Below are 18,487 nucleotides of genomic sequence, written 5' to 3' on the forward strand. Positions count from 1 at the left end.
GGGGGACTATCACCTTTTCTTTTCCTTTTTTTAAGGCAACTACAAATATTAGGTCCGATGAATTAATGTGTGTGATGGTAAATGTTTAAAGACCTAATAGTGTCTCAATCAGTGACCGCTCAAGAAGATACGTCAGCCATGAGTTTCGCTTTGTTTAGATGTTGTAGCTACACGCTTGTCTCATTGGCCTGGGGCGTTTGCTTAAAAAAAAGAACACGTCTGGATGACTAACGGTCTAAAAGTTGGATTATAGTGACACAATCGAGACAGGTGACGAGGTTGGCCAATCCGTTTAACTTTTTTAGATATGATACATTGTGAGCTCTATGTGCGAATTCGGAGAAGAGGCGTAGGCTGTGTTCTTTCCGTGCATCAATGTAGACAGTTTCTTGCAAACTCTTGTCAGGGGAAGTCATTCATTTTGGGTGTCGCTATGACTTGAACAGACAGCCTGCTATGCCACCCGATGTAACCTATTATTGTTACAGTTTTTAATCAATGCAACTAATAATATGTGTAAAGCGAGCGACGCAATATAAACCGTAGCCTATGCCATTTATTATCCCGTCTGTTATGACATGTACAACAATGTTTTTCACAATTTGCGGTAGGTTTTGCGGAAGGTTTTGACTGAGCTTGTTAACATAAAATAATAATACTGTCATCATCGCGAACTGTTGAGTAAGGGGGTCAGTCGTGTTTGTGACGCACAGACAGCCTTGTAGCCTATTTTGCTTAGGCCTTCACATTTAACGACAGTAGGTTGTGAGTGTATGTTGACAAAAAATAGCCATGCAATTAAAATAGTCGACTTTAAACTTTGCTATAAAATATTATTAATTTGTAGCACAAAACCATGACCAGTAGGCCAACCAGAACCTCGCATATTAGCGTCATGATTTGTGTGCGTCTATTTGGCAAGTCCACTAGCTGTCATGGATGCGTTGTTGCTAAAGGAAGGCACAGGTGTCATAAGTTAAAAAATAAATAGAGATGGGCGGCTGTTGGAAACGGGGGAGAACTACAAACTACGTTTATCTATGGCTGGCTCAGAAAGTAGGCTACGCGTGTTCTTTCATAGCGCAACACGACCTGTCCCTCACCATATCGCAACCTCTTGTCAACCTTATAAGCGCCCTCTCCAGATTGTCGTTATCAAATGCGCAGACCTCCTGCATGACCACACACAGTATTGCTGCTCATTGGATATCTGAGTTGTCTGTAAAACTCAAAATTACCACGTTTTCATTAAATGCGGATGAGGCAACAAATGGAAATATGAACAATATCTCGAATGTTCTGAGTCATTACTTTGATGAGGAAATGGGAAGTCTTGCAAACTTGATTTTATAGATTTTACTTGGTGTTGAATTGCATATTAACAAGAAAAGAAAAAAATCTCCCCTTTAAACACTTTTGGCCTGAAGTAATTAAATAAGAGTGTAAGTTAAAGCCCTTCTACAATATTGCTGCAGTAGAAAAGAACGGCAATGGCTTGTCAGCAATGGTCAGGGATGGTACTGAAATATTGTTTTGTTCATCAGGAAAACTCAATCTCAATCAGGGTACACAAACCATAGGATTGTTATGTTCTATGCATTCACCTGTAGGTGGCATTAATTATATAGTAAGTGTACCCTGTAGCCTCGTTTTGGTTTAAACAATGGCCGCCGTGTGAATAAGGTGAATACTCCCGTTACTTTGCTGTTTGCATCTTTTTGTACATAAAAAAAAAATTGGTCGCGACCGCAAAAGGGATGCTATCTCTATAGATAGATATGAACAACGTATGACTTATGGCCTTCAAAAAATTCAGTCAAACAGTTTTTTTTCACTTTAATCCCTGTGTCAGTCTTGGCAGACAATGGGACATCCCCCTGCTCCTAACTTTTTCCATACCTCCCAAGCCATGTGACCTAGTGACTCCAAACCAATGCAGAATAGTTCTCCTAGGGCTAATCAGGTACACCTCATTTTCTACCAATTGCATGCACACTCTATTTTATATTAATATTTTAAGGAAAATACATTATTTCCTATTAGGAATGGTCTCCTTTTTTCAATACAGACCTAGTAACTCCAAAACAATGCAGAATAGTTCTCCTATATGGGACTAATCAGGCACATTGTTTTTATACCAATTGTATTATTGGTATCCATTCGTCTTCAGGAGACGGTGGCGTAGCATCCGGTGTCGACCCCTTGCAAGGTTGCCGGAGTGTCCTCTCCAGTGGAACTACGAGGCCTGGGCAGGGTGATATGGAGGATCAGCTGTTCCCCAGGCAGACCCCCCCTCTCCACCTAGTTGGTGGACCCAAGGGAACGACGAGAGCCGATATACAACTTGGCACCATGGTGTGGCAGTATTTGCCAGAATGACGTTATGGTGTCAAGCTGCCTTAGGGACTCCATCTCCGGATTTTCTGTCAGGGTTTACACCCTTAAGGCCCATTTACACGTTCCCGACCTGTCGAAAGGGAGTTAAGTTATTTAGAGATGAGTGACCGTCGCAGGAAGTGCATCATAACACGGGACATCAGACCCTCTTGCAACAGCTGTACATGTACATCAGGCTTGGAAAAAGTTAGAAAATAAGACAGAAAAACAAAAAGTTTCCCATGCTACTTCCTTATATTGGAATGTGCAAAAATGTACAAAAAATTAAAAGGATACCTTCTTATTTGAGTGACTGATTAAAAAACCTAGGAACACTTTTAAAGGTGCCCTGCCACACAAAACTGTTTTTACTTGTATTTTTTAAAATATGTTAGGTCCATATGTGTTTGTGCTCTGTTGTGAATGTGAAAAATCCTCTGTCAGCTCTAGCCACTGAAAAGAAATACGCGAAAAAATCAGGCAATTGAAAAAGCTCTTCAGTTTGACGTGGAATTGATTGAGCTCATTACTATTCATGAGCTCGCCCAGTTGAGACCGTGCCCACAAAATTCGTTTAGCTCTGTGACACTTTTCGTATGCAAGGATGGATGAATGTCAACATTGTGCGCTATGCACAAATAGAACTTCAACAATGCATTTTGCTCAAGAACCCAGACTTGAGGATCAAATGGCTTCAGTTTATTTTTTGGAACAATGCCACAGGCTTTGCAAAAACATTGCTGTTGAAGCCTGGAGCAGTAGACTACCATCGAGGCAGTCTGCGACCAGTGCCCGGTCTGTAAGTACATATTGTCAACTCAAGGAAGTGATATGTTATACAGGTTTAATGCACTCGCTAGCCTAGCAGGTTTTATTTATGCCCATTTGGACAATGCTAGCACTCACAAGCCAAGCTAAGTTCATGCCATGAAGCTAAAATTAGTTGATAAAACGGCTGTCATGTTATAAACAACTTTTTCCTGCTGTATTCTCCATAAAGTGAAGTACAGTTGTAAATTATGTACATACTTCCGGCATTTTGACGCATTTGACGTCACTTCCTGGACTCGTCTGAGGCTGGTCTGAGGTCTCTAAATGACTTAACCCCTACTGGACCTGTCGCGTGACATTGTGACGTCAAAATGACGTAGATCTCGCTGGCGCGCCAGGATTTAAAGTGCGCGACCAGCTGTTGTGCACCACACTTTTTTTTCCAGCAGCATGCGACAAAGCGGAAACAGGAAGCATGGACGAGTTCGAGGGCCAGCTTTCTGAGCAAGTGCGCCTCTACAGGCATCTGTATGATCCTTCCATGAAGGAGCACAGAGATGTCAAAGTCCTTGCAGACTTGATGGAGAGTGTTACCTGTTACAGACGATGTTAAAGCAAACCCAGCAGCACCCGCCATGAACTTTGAATGCACATTTTAATGCACCTTATAACTATATATAAATCATATATTTTCTGAAAGCTTAGACCCTCAGGATGTGCTCTAACATGACATGAGACATGTCCCACCCTCCTCATTAGTATGCTGCCATTGCATAACACATTGGGTATTGGTAAATCGGTATATGGCTGATACCTTTGGGTCTGTGCCATTTAGGAAAAACTTGTTCAACTATATAAACCATATATTTTCTGAAAGCTTAGACCCTCAGGATGTGATCTAACATGACATGAGACATGTCCCACCCTCCTCATTAGTATGCTGCCATTGCATTACACATTGGGTATTGGTAAATCGGGTATATGGCTGATACCTTTAGGTCTGTGCCTGAGCATGTTTTCAAAAAATTATTTGATCATGAAAATACGTATATATATTTTAATGTAAGTTAATACATGTGTTATTCCACTTCATTTTAACATAATAATGAAGAAAAAAAGTCTTACTTTTGAAAACTTGGTAGATGTGACTCCACAAAATATGGCCGAAATCGCGTAAATTAATTTCTTAAATCGCGTATGATGAGAAGGTGTGGCCTTCGACATTACAGAGGTACTGAGCAAATATTTTGTGCTTAAAAGTGGCAAGTCATCAGCATACAGAAATAATTCACATGAACAGGAGTCTGCTATATTATTAATGTATGTAAAAAATAAGGACGGTTCGAGAATGCCTTGCCTGCATAATATATTGGGTATAGGAAAATCGGGTGTATGGCTAATACCTTTTGGGTTGTGCCATTTCGGGAAAACTGATTCACCCACCTAAACGATATATTTTCAGAAAGCATATACCCTCAAGATGAGATATAACATGGGTTTGGACATGTCCCACCCTCCTCTTTACTTTGCAGCCCATGCATAACACAGTGGGTATTAATAAATCAAGTGATATATGTTGGGCTGTACCTTGAAGGGAAAACTAATTAAGCCACCTAAACTATATGATGTAAACTAACATGGGCGTTGACATTTCCCACCTTCCTCATGATTTTGCTGCCCATGCCAGAGTCCTGCACGGGTCCAATTTTTTAAATCCGCACCCACCCGTACCCGTCATGTTTAAAACCGCATCCGACCCGTTTTCCGACACCAGAGCTTGTTAAAATCCGTACCCGACCCGACCCGCATTAAATAAAATTGACACCCGACCCGTACCCGAGTTAAACAGACACGTTTAATGAACTAATTACACAACCATTAACATTGCAGATCCAACTTCAGCTGAAGTTGACAGGCATACACAGCAAATTCTGGCCTTTGGAATAAACTCTCTGGGAGTTTATATCAACTACATTCGAGTGTACATGTGAGACCATCGAATGAACTCCAGGGAAAAGTTAAAGTAACTCTTTTCCGGGAGTTGATTTTAAACTCTTTTCTGGAGTTAAAACTGAACACTTGTGGGAGTTAAAATACTAATCCCATGTGGGGTAAAATACAACTCTCACCTGGGGTTAATTTTAATGTGAACTCTTTCATGGTGGTAACTGTTAACACTTAAAAATGTGTTTTATTTAACACTTTTCTGAGTTAATAATTAACAATTAAAATGAAAATGACTACAGAAAACATTTATTACCACAGTTTTATTTTAAATTCATGTTTGACATTTTGAATGACAAACTGTTTAAACATGTTACAGCCAACCAACCAAATTTCATATTTAAAACAAACTGCTTTAACAGCAGCTAAACATTGGAAAAGCAGTTGGATATTTCAAAAAACATGTCAGTATCACATCTCTCTGTGCAGAAAGTGCAAACATTGTATAAAAGCACTGCTGATAAAATAACGTTTCTGTAATGCAGTAATGTATTAACATGAGGTAGACTTTAAACCTGTAATATAAGTACATAAACATGTACATAAAAACAAATGTGAATTCCATATAGCTTACATTTAGTCAGCAATGTTGATACATTATAAAATACAACATACAAATGTGATACAACATACAAATGTGAATCACACATTTGAAAAATGTGTGATTCAAAGCTGTACCAAAGCTGTACCAAAGGTTGAAGCACAAAGGAAACATCTGAGCATTCTTGCTGGCTAAGTTAAAATTACTGCTTGTTCAACAGCTTTGCTCTGAGCTCTTTGACTCTTGGAGTTTCTTCTGTTGTACCTCTATCAATGTTGTACAGAGTAGTTTGCAAAAATGTGTACAGACTCAACAGAGCATCATCATATTTCATGCTGAAAACAAAGTGGGACTTGAACAACTCATCAAACGCACCCAAGGATGTGCATGACTGACATGGAAGAAGCTTTCTGTCCAAGACTATGTAGAAGCTGGAAACCTGTGCTTTTGAAGTTCCTGAGGCCAGAAGATATGGCTGAGGGCTTCCTTCAGTGGTCCTGAGGTGATCCTCCAGGCTCTGGCAGGACTGAAACACAAAGACAAACATCTACATATAAGTCATTAGTTTAAAATGACTTGAAATGTTGCATGAACCCTATTTGGAATTAGATCGTACTGTCTTCACAAACCTTTTGGAATTTTACCAGATGATCTGTTGCCTCTCTGACACTGATCTTCTTTGGCCTCTTCCTCCCAGCTGGTTGTGGAGTGAGAAGATGCAGCAAGACAAGAAGAGAAGCCATGTCGCTGTCCCACTCTGCAGACAGTGTAAATAACATGATTAACTCAAGAATATTTGCCTTCACATTTTTCCTATGTGGAGGACAAGGTTACCTCTTGTCTTGTGCCATTCATCTAAACTCTTAAACCTCACTGATCAGAGCAGACCGGTCATTACAAACTTGTGCAAAATGGTACATTTAGTCATTATAGTAAAATGTTAATGTGTAATTTATATGTACTGTTAATAGTTGTTTATTATTAAAAAGGCAGAACAAAGGTGCAAGCTGTTGAGATGTTTTGACTGTTACAATACTACCTGGCTCATCTGCAGTGTCAGGATTTTCATTCAGGGCAGATGTCAGCAGTTTTTTCAGGAGAGGTGTCTCTCTGAGGGCCCTGGCCTCTTGGATGACCTTGTCTTTAAAACCGGTCTCCCATTTTCCCAGGAACCTGGAAGCAGTCTCTGCTCCAAACATCAACAAGAAGTCTTGCAAAATCTATTACAAAACAATAAGGACTACCATTACAAATCACTGGAAGTAAATCACATATTTTCACAAATGTTTGTTAAAATTCAAATTTTTTGCCTACCAGTCCCTTCATGTCCAAGAAACGAGGAAATGTCTGAAGTATATCTGCTGATTGCTGTGGGTCATGGAGCATCTGTTGACGATATTGGAATGTCTCTTTCATCTTCTGGAAGACTAAGTCACGGTCAGTGGTGTGGTGAAGAAGAGACATGGCCTCCATACATTCATCTCCTGTTTGCTGGTCATCTATGGAGCAGACTGTTCTTGATGATGTGGGACCTCCTTTTAGCTCTACTCTGTTATGGGATGTAGATGTGGTTCTGGACTCGCCACTCAAGAAAGCCTTTGTTGCTCTGAATGTCATAGAAATGTTCCTGAAAGTAAAAGAGTACTTCTGGTTGGAGTGCAGACAATATAATGGCCCTGGTGCATTTATGCTGCTTAGACACAAAAGATCAACGAACCAAAATGTAACTGTCATCATTATTTCAGACCATGATTACAATGCAAACTCACATATCCCTTTTTTGAGTATGGGTCCTTCAAAGATGGGAAGAGCGACACAATCCCAAGGGCATGAAACTCCTTTGTCGTCTTACTTACAAATCTCCTGCAAAAGCAAAAGTATTGTTTGTGATAAGATTATTGACTTGTCTACAAATGTGAATTTTATGTCATTAACATCAAGAGTCTTACCCTTCCTTTTCACGCATGTGAGCCACAATGATGTTTACCATTAAACGCCGAGTGGAATCTTTCAAACTCCCGGTCTCTTCATACTGTTTGATCACCGTCATCCCTGCAGGCTTAGAAGTGAGAATTTGCTCCACTGCCTAGATACAAATGATATAAAATACAAAACAACAATTAACAACAAAATTAAGACATTAATTAAGGTGGGCTTTGAAGAAAGGCCAACAAGAACAAAGAATGGAGGTTATAAGATTACATTTTTTGCGCGGGTGCTGTCCATGCTGTCCATGACAGGCTGAATCATTTGAGATCCAGCATCACTTTGTGGACTGCTTAGACTGCTTGAGAGGGACAACGTATCTGTAAGACTTTTGCAGGAAGACCCTTCACCATCTTGCTGCAGTAGTGTAAAATCTGAGGACCACAAATAACAACATTAGGTTACAAGGCACATACAATCATAAATTAACAAACACAAAACTGCCATATACGTACATTAGGGTGCAAAGGAAGATCAAGCATGTTTTCATTCCAAAGGATCTCTTGACACCAAAGAACACTAAGACTTAGTTTACTTAAATCACAACTTGCCCCATTAGATGAGAGAGCCATTTTGTATTTCATAATAAACTTTTACTATAAGCCTGCCTACCACAAGGTGTGAGTGTCACAAATTCCGTCAGGTTGGAGTAGTCTGCGAACTCTGTTGAGAGTGAGCAGTCAGCTATGTTCTTGGATGATTCTGCAAGTAGGATGACTGAAATGCACATGATAGAGGAGAGTTAAAATACATTTTTTGATTACTCAGGATATCATCTGCAAGCTGCTGACATTTTTTTTTGACAAACATTAACACAAATCTTTAAAAGCTTTCCTGCAAAAAACAAACTAGGAAATGTTCAATACCCTTACCATCATCAGTAGAGATGACGAAACACATTGCTTCTGTTGCAAGTTCTGGAAAGACATCCTCATCCACCTCTATGCCCTGCTCATCTGCGACTTTCAGCACTTTATCTTCTGGTATGAGAAACTTCTGCTTCACTATAGCACAACATTCAACACGTTATTAAATTATTATGTCCCCTTTAATGACATCAGACAACACATAGGTACATCACCTACCTGCATTGATAAAGTCTGAGAAGCTGACCTCTTCCAGTTTCACATATTTCTTTGTCCTTTCATGTTGTACCTTCAACAACATCTTGACCACTGGAGGGAAAATAATAATTTTACCACTAATAAAAGCAACATGTGGACTGTCACTCTAACAAAAGAGTCTTTGTGGTAGCTGTTATTCAATCTATAGCATGTTTAGCATAATATTCAGTGGTCATAGTCATGTCTTTACAATAAAAATGATTGACAGACAGCCTCTAAGCTATAAGAGTCGCCGTCAAACTCTAACACGTTCACTGGCATTCAGAAAGACTCAGTTTCACTCACTGACAGATAACATATGACAGTAAAGCAGTGTTTTTCAACCTTTTTTGTGCCACGGCACACTTTTGATACTTAAAATGTCCCACGGCACACTAACATCCTGTGTGAAGGAAATATAAACATACCATAGCCTAAAATTTCAAATAATACACAGATATGGCCTTATTATGGCTTATGCAAGACCTGCTCAATAAAACAAGCGCCCTCTGTTTCATTTGTAGGTGACTATATCTAATTTAATTGTTGTTATGAACTGGATATGTGATGATTCTGTGAGTACTGGATATGGGGCCCCCGTTGTGCAATGCCTGCATACCACAAATAGTGCAATCATACAATCAATGAGAGCATGTGGTTATAAATTCTTTGATGCAACAGTTGCTTTTCTGGACCAGTGAGTGACATTTGGCTAATTTTCTGCTGCACACCTGATGATCTCTCACGGCACACTAGTGTGCCCCGGCACAGTGGTTGAAAAACACTGCAGTAAAGAACAGTTTCAAACAACACTAACGTTAACGTTACTTGTTAGCAAGGGAAACTTAGGTTTGTTAGGTTTAGCAACTAAGGCGACTGTGTTTCCGCCATTTAGGCTACGTTAAATGGATACAGCCTCTCAAGTGAGACAGACAGTCAGTGCAAGCTGAACCTTACCGTGTCGTAATTCCCTCACAGGTCCCCTTCTCGCATCCGTTACGGTCCTAGCCGTGCCGAGTAAACTAAGGAAACAACAACGTTACCGTTCAGTAGAATTCTATACGTTGATACGACAAGAAACAGAGTAGGCTAATGTTAACTTAGATACACAAAGACATATCAGTAATGACGATATGATGTTAATTCCATGAGCGCGAAGTGCAAAGCATGGTATGACAAGTTTGGGGCCAACTAAAAAAAAAAACTTCGGGGCTAACTTCAGCAGCTAGCTAGCTAGCTAGCGAGTTTGACCTCGCAAAATTCAGTCTTCGACAAAACATAAAAATGTGCCGTTATATTCTGATAGAAGTCTAATATAACGTTAGTTTGAGGAGTAAAATGGCACTTTTACCTGCCTCATGAGTCCCAACTGGTTCGGGGCGAACTTCAGCAGCTAGCTCTAGCTGCTAGCAAGTTTGGCCATCACTGTCTGACAAAATATACAAAAGTACCGTTATTATACGTCCAATTGACGTCTTAAAGTCCTGAATAGCCTAATATAACATTAGAAGTAAAGGTATAGTAAAGTAAGTATAGTAACATTAGAAGTAAGAAGTAAAATCACACTTTTAACTGGCTCAAGGGAGAAGTCCAAGTGAAAACTGCTGAAAGGAGCGCGGTGACAAAGCTGTTAACTCAGGTGTAGTGTTCAATCAGGCTCCTCGACACCCAATAAATGAACACCGAAATATTACACCACCAAAGAGTTACCCTGAATACAAGCTGTAGTTAAATGTAGAGAATAAACTCCCAAAATCTAACACTTTAACACTTTTTTGTTTGACTCCAGATTTTCGAACTCCAGAAATTTGCTGTGTATCCTACATGATGTATTGTGGTAGCCTGGCTACTTTTCAACACCCGAGTGATAACATTTTACCACTTTTCAAGCAGATGCGTCTACAAGGCTATCGCCACGCAAATGCCTAATTTAGAATTCAAACACGGCCTTGCACACACAACTTATTAACAGCAGTAGTAGGCTAGCCTACATTAAATGAAGGAATGATTCGGTCATAACCTACACCGGATTATGCATTAGCCTGTGAAACTTTATGGAAATAGGCATAAGACGTGTGACACTATCCCGTTTATTTGAGTGCAAGATTGAATGGGGAAAATGTGCCTATACCTTTTCCCACGCATAGGAGAAATCTCGCTCGCTTGCAGGGATGTCAATAGATCTCACAATCTAGGCAATATTGGGAATTAAACGAGCATGCTCTCTCCACCATGACAACATGTCAAAAGAGTCATCTTTAGGCGTTTTTTTTTATCAATGTGCAGCCACTTTTGTTCTGAAAGACTGCAGGCAGATCCCGCGCATGTGATTTTAAAAAGTGAAATAGCCTATAGGCGCCTGTTTTGGGAAGGCACGTACGAAACGTGCATTTCAAATGCTTTCATCAACTTGAATTGCAGGCATATTATTTAGGATGTGTTACTGTAGAAAATATTGTTACATATGCACGTGATGTTTATGAAAGGCCAATTCCGACCCGTGTCACCCCCGTGTCCGACCCGACCCGCACCCGCATCCGACACAGTAGAATATTTTTCACCCGTTTCATCAAAATGTGCGGGTCACCCGTCGGGTACCCGCGGGTACCCGAACCCGTGCAGGACTCTGGCCCATGCATCATTGGGTATAGGTCAATCAGGTGTATGGCTACCTGTAGTATATATTGAGTACTCAACTAAGCTTCAGCTGTGAGTCCCAGATGTTCATGATGCATGTTTGTGTTATAGACACATACAGTATAGCTATCAGAAAATAACAATTCAGTTGGCACCAATCGGCTCAAAATGGGCCTCTGGCTCATGGAGTAATACAATTGTTTTCATTTCCCCTGTTTACTCCCCTTGGAGAAAAAGACTACACCTTTTGAGACTGAAAATAATCTTGTTATACAGAAAATACAATTTGCTTTAATAATTTTCTTGACTTGTGTAATCACTAATGACACGGACAACGTAATATGTAAATTGTCATTTGTTTGACTGCCTGCTATAGCCTCATATAACTTCGAAAGAATTTGAACTTTACCTTTGATCCCATCACCTTTAGTACTTAACCAGTGCATGCAGGCTTTATCAACTGTATTGGTTTCATGAAGATCCTTCAGTCTAGTTGGAAGATATCACGCCAATATTTTGAGTATGACCTCATGTGACTGTGACCTTGAACTTTGACCTCAAGACCAGTTCATCAAGCCCTTATATTGAGTAAGTAGTCTATACCAAGTTTGATAAGGATAAAGATAAAGAGCTTGGGAGCCTATACAGCAAGAATAACATAATTTGGCTGATACATGAGAAATCTTATGCAAAGTGTTAGCTCCTAAGACTGTGCCCATTGTCGAATGTCAGAGTATATCAACAACGTACCTTAGTGATACACCCCAATTTATAAAGGAACAAAGTTTAAAAAGAAAAACACAATATATTAGATGGATTAGAAGAATAATTGGTAAGGAAGTACAAGATTATTCTTTCCTAATAAACATAATGGGCTACAATAAATATTTCATGGCCACCAGATGGCGGCATGGCACTGCACTTCGGGCCTTATCTGGATGTAAAGCAAGTAGCGAAATGGCGTCATCTGGTGACCATTCAGTGCAATAGCGCCATGAAATATTTAATTTAACAGGAAATTACGGTATAAATGTTGTTTTTCCTTACTTATTATTCGTGTAATCCATCTAATATATTGTGTTTCCTTTTTAAACTTTGTTCCTTTATAAATTGTGATGTAATATGAAGGTACGTTTTTGAATGTAATTACTGTCATGACTGACATGTAAGGGATACCGGCCGCCGAACTGACCTGTTATACATGACTAATGGACGACATGTAAGGGATAACAGCCGCCGAAGTGACCTTTTATACGTGACTAATGGATGAGGGGGATGCAAAGAACTCCCAGACGCACAGCGGCAATTTTCCTCGGCCCGAGATTTATCCACGTTGCTTCAGCCAAATTCTGTTATTCTTGCTGTATGTATCTAGCCTAGAAATCTAGACGCACAAAGAAGGTGGATGTTGCTTTTGGCAGCGTGACACGAGTTAAGCTTTTTTTAAGTTGGCAAAAGTTTGAACTAGCCAACTAGCTCCGCTGGTGGGAAAACGCATGGGACTTATGAGTTGTAGCGCTATCCTATTGCGTGCAGAGGGAATTTGAAAGACAACCGATTATCCCGCCCCTCGGACTGAGCACTGTGAATGGTGAGTCCCCAGACCCTACATTTTAATGTGGGTCTGGCTCGTCAGGCTAGTATATATCTTGTACCAAAATGTATTTTGAACTTTGACCTCAGGACCTTGAATACCTCATTAGTTTATCAAGCCCTTATAACGAGTAAGTATACCACGTTTGATAAGGATAAAGATAAAGAGCTTGGGAGATATTACCTAATATCATGATGCCCTAACCTATCATTTTGGCCCAATATCCATTGCATTGTGGTACAACAGAAAGCCCTCTATTTTTTCCCGGTTTTTCCAGCCGTGGTGAAGTTAGTGATATTAGTTTGATATTCAACAGATATTCGAATATTAAGTTTGGTTCATCAGCAGTTTCTGCTGTGCTTTCATTCAGACAACCACGGCACACCCCCTTGCTCCTAACTGCTTAGTTTTCAGCAAGGGACCATCAATAAATTACTTTCTGAATTTCATTTTTCAGGGTTTCACTCGCAGATCAGTCTGGATACTTTCCGTTGAAGAAAATTTGGAGCAGTTCACCAAACGAACGTCCAATCAGCGTTGGCTTTGAGGCGGGTTGAGGTGTGACGCAACGAACAACATGACGGCATCCACAGAGATGAGCATAGCTATCGCGCAATTTTATTCAAATTAGAAAGTATTCCTGGGTAAACTGTGAAGCTATGAGTCTCAGCCATGCAGCTGGGAGGAATGAACGACACAGACATCCTCCACGGCTGATTCCAGTTCATAATGGAGGAATATACTATCTTCAGAAGTGTAGGGCCTACCGTGAAAACTTGATGGGAATTGTCGTTGATTAGGTTCATAAATGGTAAGTTAAAACATCTTAACGTTTGTCACGTTACCTAACTTAATTGTATGTTAAACGGCATTAGAAGAATACTTTGTTCATCTAATTGGTTGATTTGGCCCGTCGATAACCAACAAAGGTGGTGATAGACAGATGGTTTATCCAATCAGCTAACCAGTATGTCCGCCCCTTCCCAAAAGTTCTTCAATGAAAAGTTCCCAGATGGATATGCGGAGCAAATCCATCTGGCGGAGTCAGGTTAGTGATCTAGTGACTCCAAACCAATGCAAAATATATGGGACTAATCAGTCAATCCTATCTCATTAAAAGGCATAAAAAGCCCCAAAAGCGAGTGGGAGAGAGAGTCAGGTGGGATCCGGAAGGGACCACTGGGCGGGAATCGAACCTGGGTCACCGGCGTACGGTGCAAGTACCCCAGGCAGTCGCGCCACAGCCGGGCCTTCTATTAATATATTAAGGAAAACACATCAAACACAACAGTCCCAGGCCACAAACCTTGCAGAATAGTTATCCTATATGGGACATATATCAGGTACACCTTTTTTATACCAATTGTATGCAATCTATTTTATATTAATATTTCAAGGAAAATACATTATAAGGAACAGTCTCCTTTTTTCAATAACGCCTAAGCCATGTGACCTATTGACTCGAAACCAAAGCATGGTTGTTACTTACATCTTGTGATGCACTTTTGGACACATCATCAGTGATAGTACCTGGGGTCATAGGGGGTTTCGGGTCTTTCAACTTCAGATTCCCTCACCCAGTCGACCCGACCGGGAGTTACCTGCTTGTGTCCAAGAAGCGTTAGCCTATTGCTTGCCTGTCCTGATCCAGAGCCATCGAGAGGCTTTCTCTACAGCCAAGCTGTACTGATCGCTCTTCTCTTGCGTGCCCCTGTGATTCCCAGGAGGCTGTCGGCCTTGCAGAGTGACTTTCCTGCAAACCCCTTACCCCAACCTCAATGGGCAAGCACTGTGCACTGTGCCACCCCTGTCTCCAGCACACCTCCACCAGCTCCCCATATTTCTCCCTCTTTCTTTTTACTGGTTTCCTCCATCCTCTCCTCCCAGGGCACTGTTAGCTCCAACAAGATAACCTGCTTGGATGTTACTGAGAACAGAACCATGTCGGGTCTAAGGCTGGTCTCCATGATGTCTCAGGGGAATCTGAGTTGCTTCCCCAGGTCCACCCTTAGCTGTCATTCGCTGTTCCCAGCAGGCCTGTCTGAACTTTTGGTCGGGAAGGCGGGTGTTCCCCTACTCTTAATAATGAAATGTTGTGCCTTGATGGTTGTCGACCCCAGCCCTCACTTGAAACGCATCCTAGCCCAGGTGGTTAACCTCTCTAAGCCCTGGAGGATCCATCTGCATCCTAGGACTGACAATGTTGTTACTGTCGTCCATGAATCGTCCAATACTGTTACATTGTCCATGAATGCCCTAATGGGGGACTGACAGATTCCGGACTTGGTTTTGGGGCCTCTGCATTCCAGCTCAGCGGATTTGACCAGCATGTTCATGACCAGGGAAAAGAGAATCACAGAAACGGTGCATCTAGTGATGATCCCTTTTTCCAGACGATGCCGCTCAGATGTAACTTTGCCGGAAGTGAACCTCAGATTAAAGATGTAATAATAATCCATGATGAGGATCTTGATGCTGCCTGGGACATGATGTCTCCCCAATGCCACCTCCACTGTGGGCAAGGGCGTAGGTTTGGTCTGAGCTTTGGTGGGGACACTACCCAGCCACCCCCCCCCCCCCCCCCCCAAAAAAAAATAATAAAATAAAATAAAATAATAAATAAATAAATAATGTATGATGCGTTTGCTTTGATGCATTACCTACTGATGCATATGCAGTAAAACATTTAGTCAAAACACCATGTCAAAATGTACCTGTAGCCCTGAATCTTCCCTATCTGAGGAACACTGTAGCCCTGAATCTTCCCTATCTGTGCAACAACCTGGCCGGGTTCCTCTGTCACTTTATAAATAAAATATTGATGTCATGAGCAGTGACATAGCACGACTCAAATATCGAAGAAGACCAGTAGTATTCACTAGGTCTAACTAGCCTATAACTAGCTAACACTAAAAAATCAATTAACCACCATGTCCTTATTCAAGAACCTGCTGCTGAGTGACCCTGCCACACCACCGCTGTCTGATAAGGGTAGCGGCTGGGTTGCTTTTTCTGTCTTCTGACAAAGTAACAAATCGATTGCCATTATGAGTGAGAAAACGGTTGGAAACAATGTTTTGCATTCATGTTCTATCTCCACCACGTCAAGCCCATAGAAATGCATTTGTTTTCACTGACATCCTCGTGTTTTTGCCATTTTCATTCATTTCAGCAAATATTTATAGCAATGCTGGTTAAAAGCATGCATTCCCTTTCCTTAGTAGTAACCATTGTCATAGTACACAAATGCCATCGCGATCTTGCTGGTATTTGGTCGATTCCAACGTCCATTTAATAGGCTATACACATATGTCACTGTCAACTAAATGTGTACCAAAAAACGAAGTTTCTGGCATTTCTATGCCTTGAAATACCGCATAATATTATGACTTAGGCCTACACTAGCTTCTGATGTCCTCCGCCTTTCTTTTCTTGCCCGACATCCTCGAATCCACAGCCAAGCAAAGATTGTAGAGATAAGATCTTTGCAGCTAAGTGTGCCAAAAACTTTTAATCGACAGCATAGGCTACAGCGAGCTAAGTCAATCAAAAAACAAACCTGTCTCAAAGACGTATTTTGGGTGGCGGTACTGAAGTGGGAAATTATGTTAACCCTTTGCATGAGGCGCGTTTTTCCGTTTCGACCTAAATATTGGTGGGGACATTTCAGTCATTATTTGATATTGGTGTGGACACGCCCTCGGACCCCACGCAAATCTACGCCCTTGCGTGTGGGGTATGGAGCCATAAGTCCAGCCATAGTACAGCCAGGTTTCCTTCCCCTTTACAAGCCTCTCTGTTGTGTCACCACTCCACTGTGTTCAAGGCACCTGGGAACACCTGGTTCTTTAGGAGGTAGTCTGACAGCTAATGGGATAGGATATTGAAGAATATCTTCCCCTCGACGTTTAGCAGTGAGATGGTCCTAAACTATTTGATGGTGGTTAACTTTTCTTCCTTCGGAACCCACAACCCTTCTGCAGATCTCCATTGTTGGGCAACTTTCCCCCTCCTCTGCATGACCCTCAGGATCTTCCACGGACGGCGCAAGAGCTTGGGGCACCTCTTGTACACCAGATATGGCACACCATTGGGTCCAGGTGCTGAGCTGTTTCTGGCAGCCTTGGCAACAGTTTGGATTCCTATCCAACTGGGTACTTTGGTGTTGAAGTCAGTGGTTAGTGTAGGTGGATTAATGAGGTATGGCAAGCGATTTTAACATTTTCCCGCTAGACTGGATATGTATTGCAGATATCTGTAATTCAGTTTTGCCTAGTCAAAACGAACATTTTAGATATCCGCAACTGAATTCTTCCTATCCATAATCGTCATTTCAGATATCCACAAAGACATTCTTCCTAGGACAAATGACGCCCAATTGGCCATTCATTTCTATGGGGTTTATCATTACGGATATCTACAATTCAGTTGCAGATATCCACTATGTGAATTACGGATATCTGCAATTGAATTGTAGATATCTGTAATTCCAGTTAGAGATATCTACAATTTGATTCTGACTAGTCATAACTCCAGTTGAAGATATCTTTAATTCACTTTAATTCAAGATATCTACATGTTCCTTTTCAGATATCTTGAATTAAGTTTTGACTAGGCGAAATGACATTGTAGATATCTGTAAATGGAATTTTGACTAGTCAAAATGACGTTGTAGATATCTCAAACTGGAGTTAGGGATAGTCATAATTTGATTGTAGATATCTATTATCAAGTTATAGATATCTTGAATGAGTTTTGATTAGAGATATCTGAAATTGGAGATATCTATAACTTTCATTCTGCCTAGTCAAAATGTAATTATAGATATCTTGAATTAGAGTTTTGACTAGGCGAAATGACGTTAGAGATATCTGTATTGCTATGCAAATTAGGCCCGCATCCCACTTTAGGCGGGAGAAGAGCGTGTTGTTGTTCAAATCATCAAATCACATAGCACCTGTTAACTGTTAACTTTGTAATTAGCACCATGTCAGAGCAGCCAGAGGGCGAAGGAGTTTTTAATCGTCTTTTTAATGCTGCAGCCTATGCAAGACAGGAGCTGGCAGCAAAAATTGATGATTCAATGTACCTTTGATTTTTTCGATTACAGCCAACACCATTATGAATGGAATTTCCTGTAGCTGGTGCTGGTGAATTTAGTAGCCTAGGCCTACTAATTAATGTAGGCTACGACATTACAGCCTGCTTATTCTTCTTCCATTCATAGAAATAAGGAAATAAGCCCACTTTTTCTTTGATTATGTTGGGGAGGGGAAATTAGCTGACAATGTCTAAGTAGATGGGCTAGCCTAGAAATCTAGACGGGTTCTGCTACGGAACTAAAGAGCAACGTCTTGCACAATAATTTGCACTAGTCATAATGACGTTTGAGATATCTTCACCTTTCATTCTGCCTAGTCAAAACTGAATTAAAGATATCTGCAATTGCCATTTAAGATGTGTGACGAGTTGAAT

At 40.8% G+C, this 18,487-nt stretch overlaps 1 protein-coding gene and 2 long non-coding RNA genes across 3 annotated transcripts; all 3 read right to left on the bottom strand.

Annotated features, from left to right (window-relative positions):
- Positions 1 to 5,857: 5,857 nt before the first annotated feature.
- On the bottom strand, positions 5,858 to 7,313 carry LOC143114584 (uncharacterized). The gene is made up of 4 exons (XM_076276262.1): positions 7,007 to 7,313; positions 6,732 to 6,912; positions 6,322 to 6,449; positions 5,858 to 6,218 (listed from the first exon to the last, which is right to left on the bottom strand). The coding sequence occupies exons 1-4, from the start codon at positions 7,307 to 7,309 to the stop codon at positions 5,895 to 5,897; spliced, it is 936 nt and encodes a 311-aa protein (XP_076132377.1). The 5' UTR covers positions 7,310 to 7,313; the 3' UTR covers positions 5,858 to 5,894.
- Positions 7,314 to 7,468: 155 nt separating this feature from the next.
- On the bottom strand, positions 7,469 to 7,995 carry LOC143114590 (uncharacterized). The gene is made up of 3 exons (XR_012984956.1): positions 7,895 to 7,995; positions 7,642 to 7,778; positions 7,469 to 7,555 (listed from the first exon to the last, which is right to left on the bottom strand). It is a non-coding gene; the product is annotated as an uncharacterized LOC143114590 (long non-coding RNA).
- A 561-nt stretch (positions 7,996 to 8,556) lies between these two features.
- LOC143114595 (uncharacterized) lies at positions 8,557 to 10,253 on the bottom strand. The gene is made up of 4 exons (XR_012984958.1): positions 10,133 to 10,253; positions 9,739 to 9,803; positions 8,764 to 8,853; positions 8,557 to 8,682 (listed from the first exon to the last, which is right to left on the bottom strand). It is a non-coding gene; the product is annotated as an uncharacterized LOC143114595 (long non-coding RNA).
- Between the last annotated feature and the right edge of the window lie 8,234 nt (positions 10,254 to 18,487).

Source organism: Alosa pseudoharengus, unplaced genomic scaffold, assembly GCF_046254945.1.
Source record: "Alosa pseudoharengus isolate Yale_2024_CS ecotype anadromous, Long Island Sound unplaced genomic scaffold, YU_APseudo_1.1 YU_APseudo_1.1_scf_11, whole genome shotgun sequence".
NCBI classification, from domain to species: Eukaryota; Metazoa; Chordata; class Actinopteri; order Clupeiformes; family Clupeidae; genus Alosa; species Alosa pseudoharengus.

Bases quoted from the DNA above. Each gene is read 5' to 3' on its own strand.
- LOC143114584 (XM_076276262.1), bottom strand. From the start codon at position 7,309: ATGACATTCAGAGCAACAAAGGCTTTCTTGAGTGGCGAGTCCAGAACC. The intron at 6,913-7,006 runs GTAGGCAAAAAA...GTTTTGTAATAG, and splicing joins TCTTGGACATGAAGGGACTG to ATTTTGCAAGACTTCTTGTT. The intron at 6,219-6,321 runs GTTTGTGAAGAC...TTTGTGTTTCAG, and splicing joins ATCTGGTAAAATTCCAAAAG to TCCTGCCAGAGCCTGGAGGA.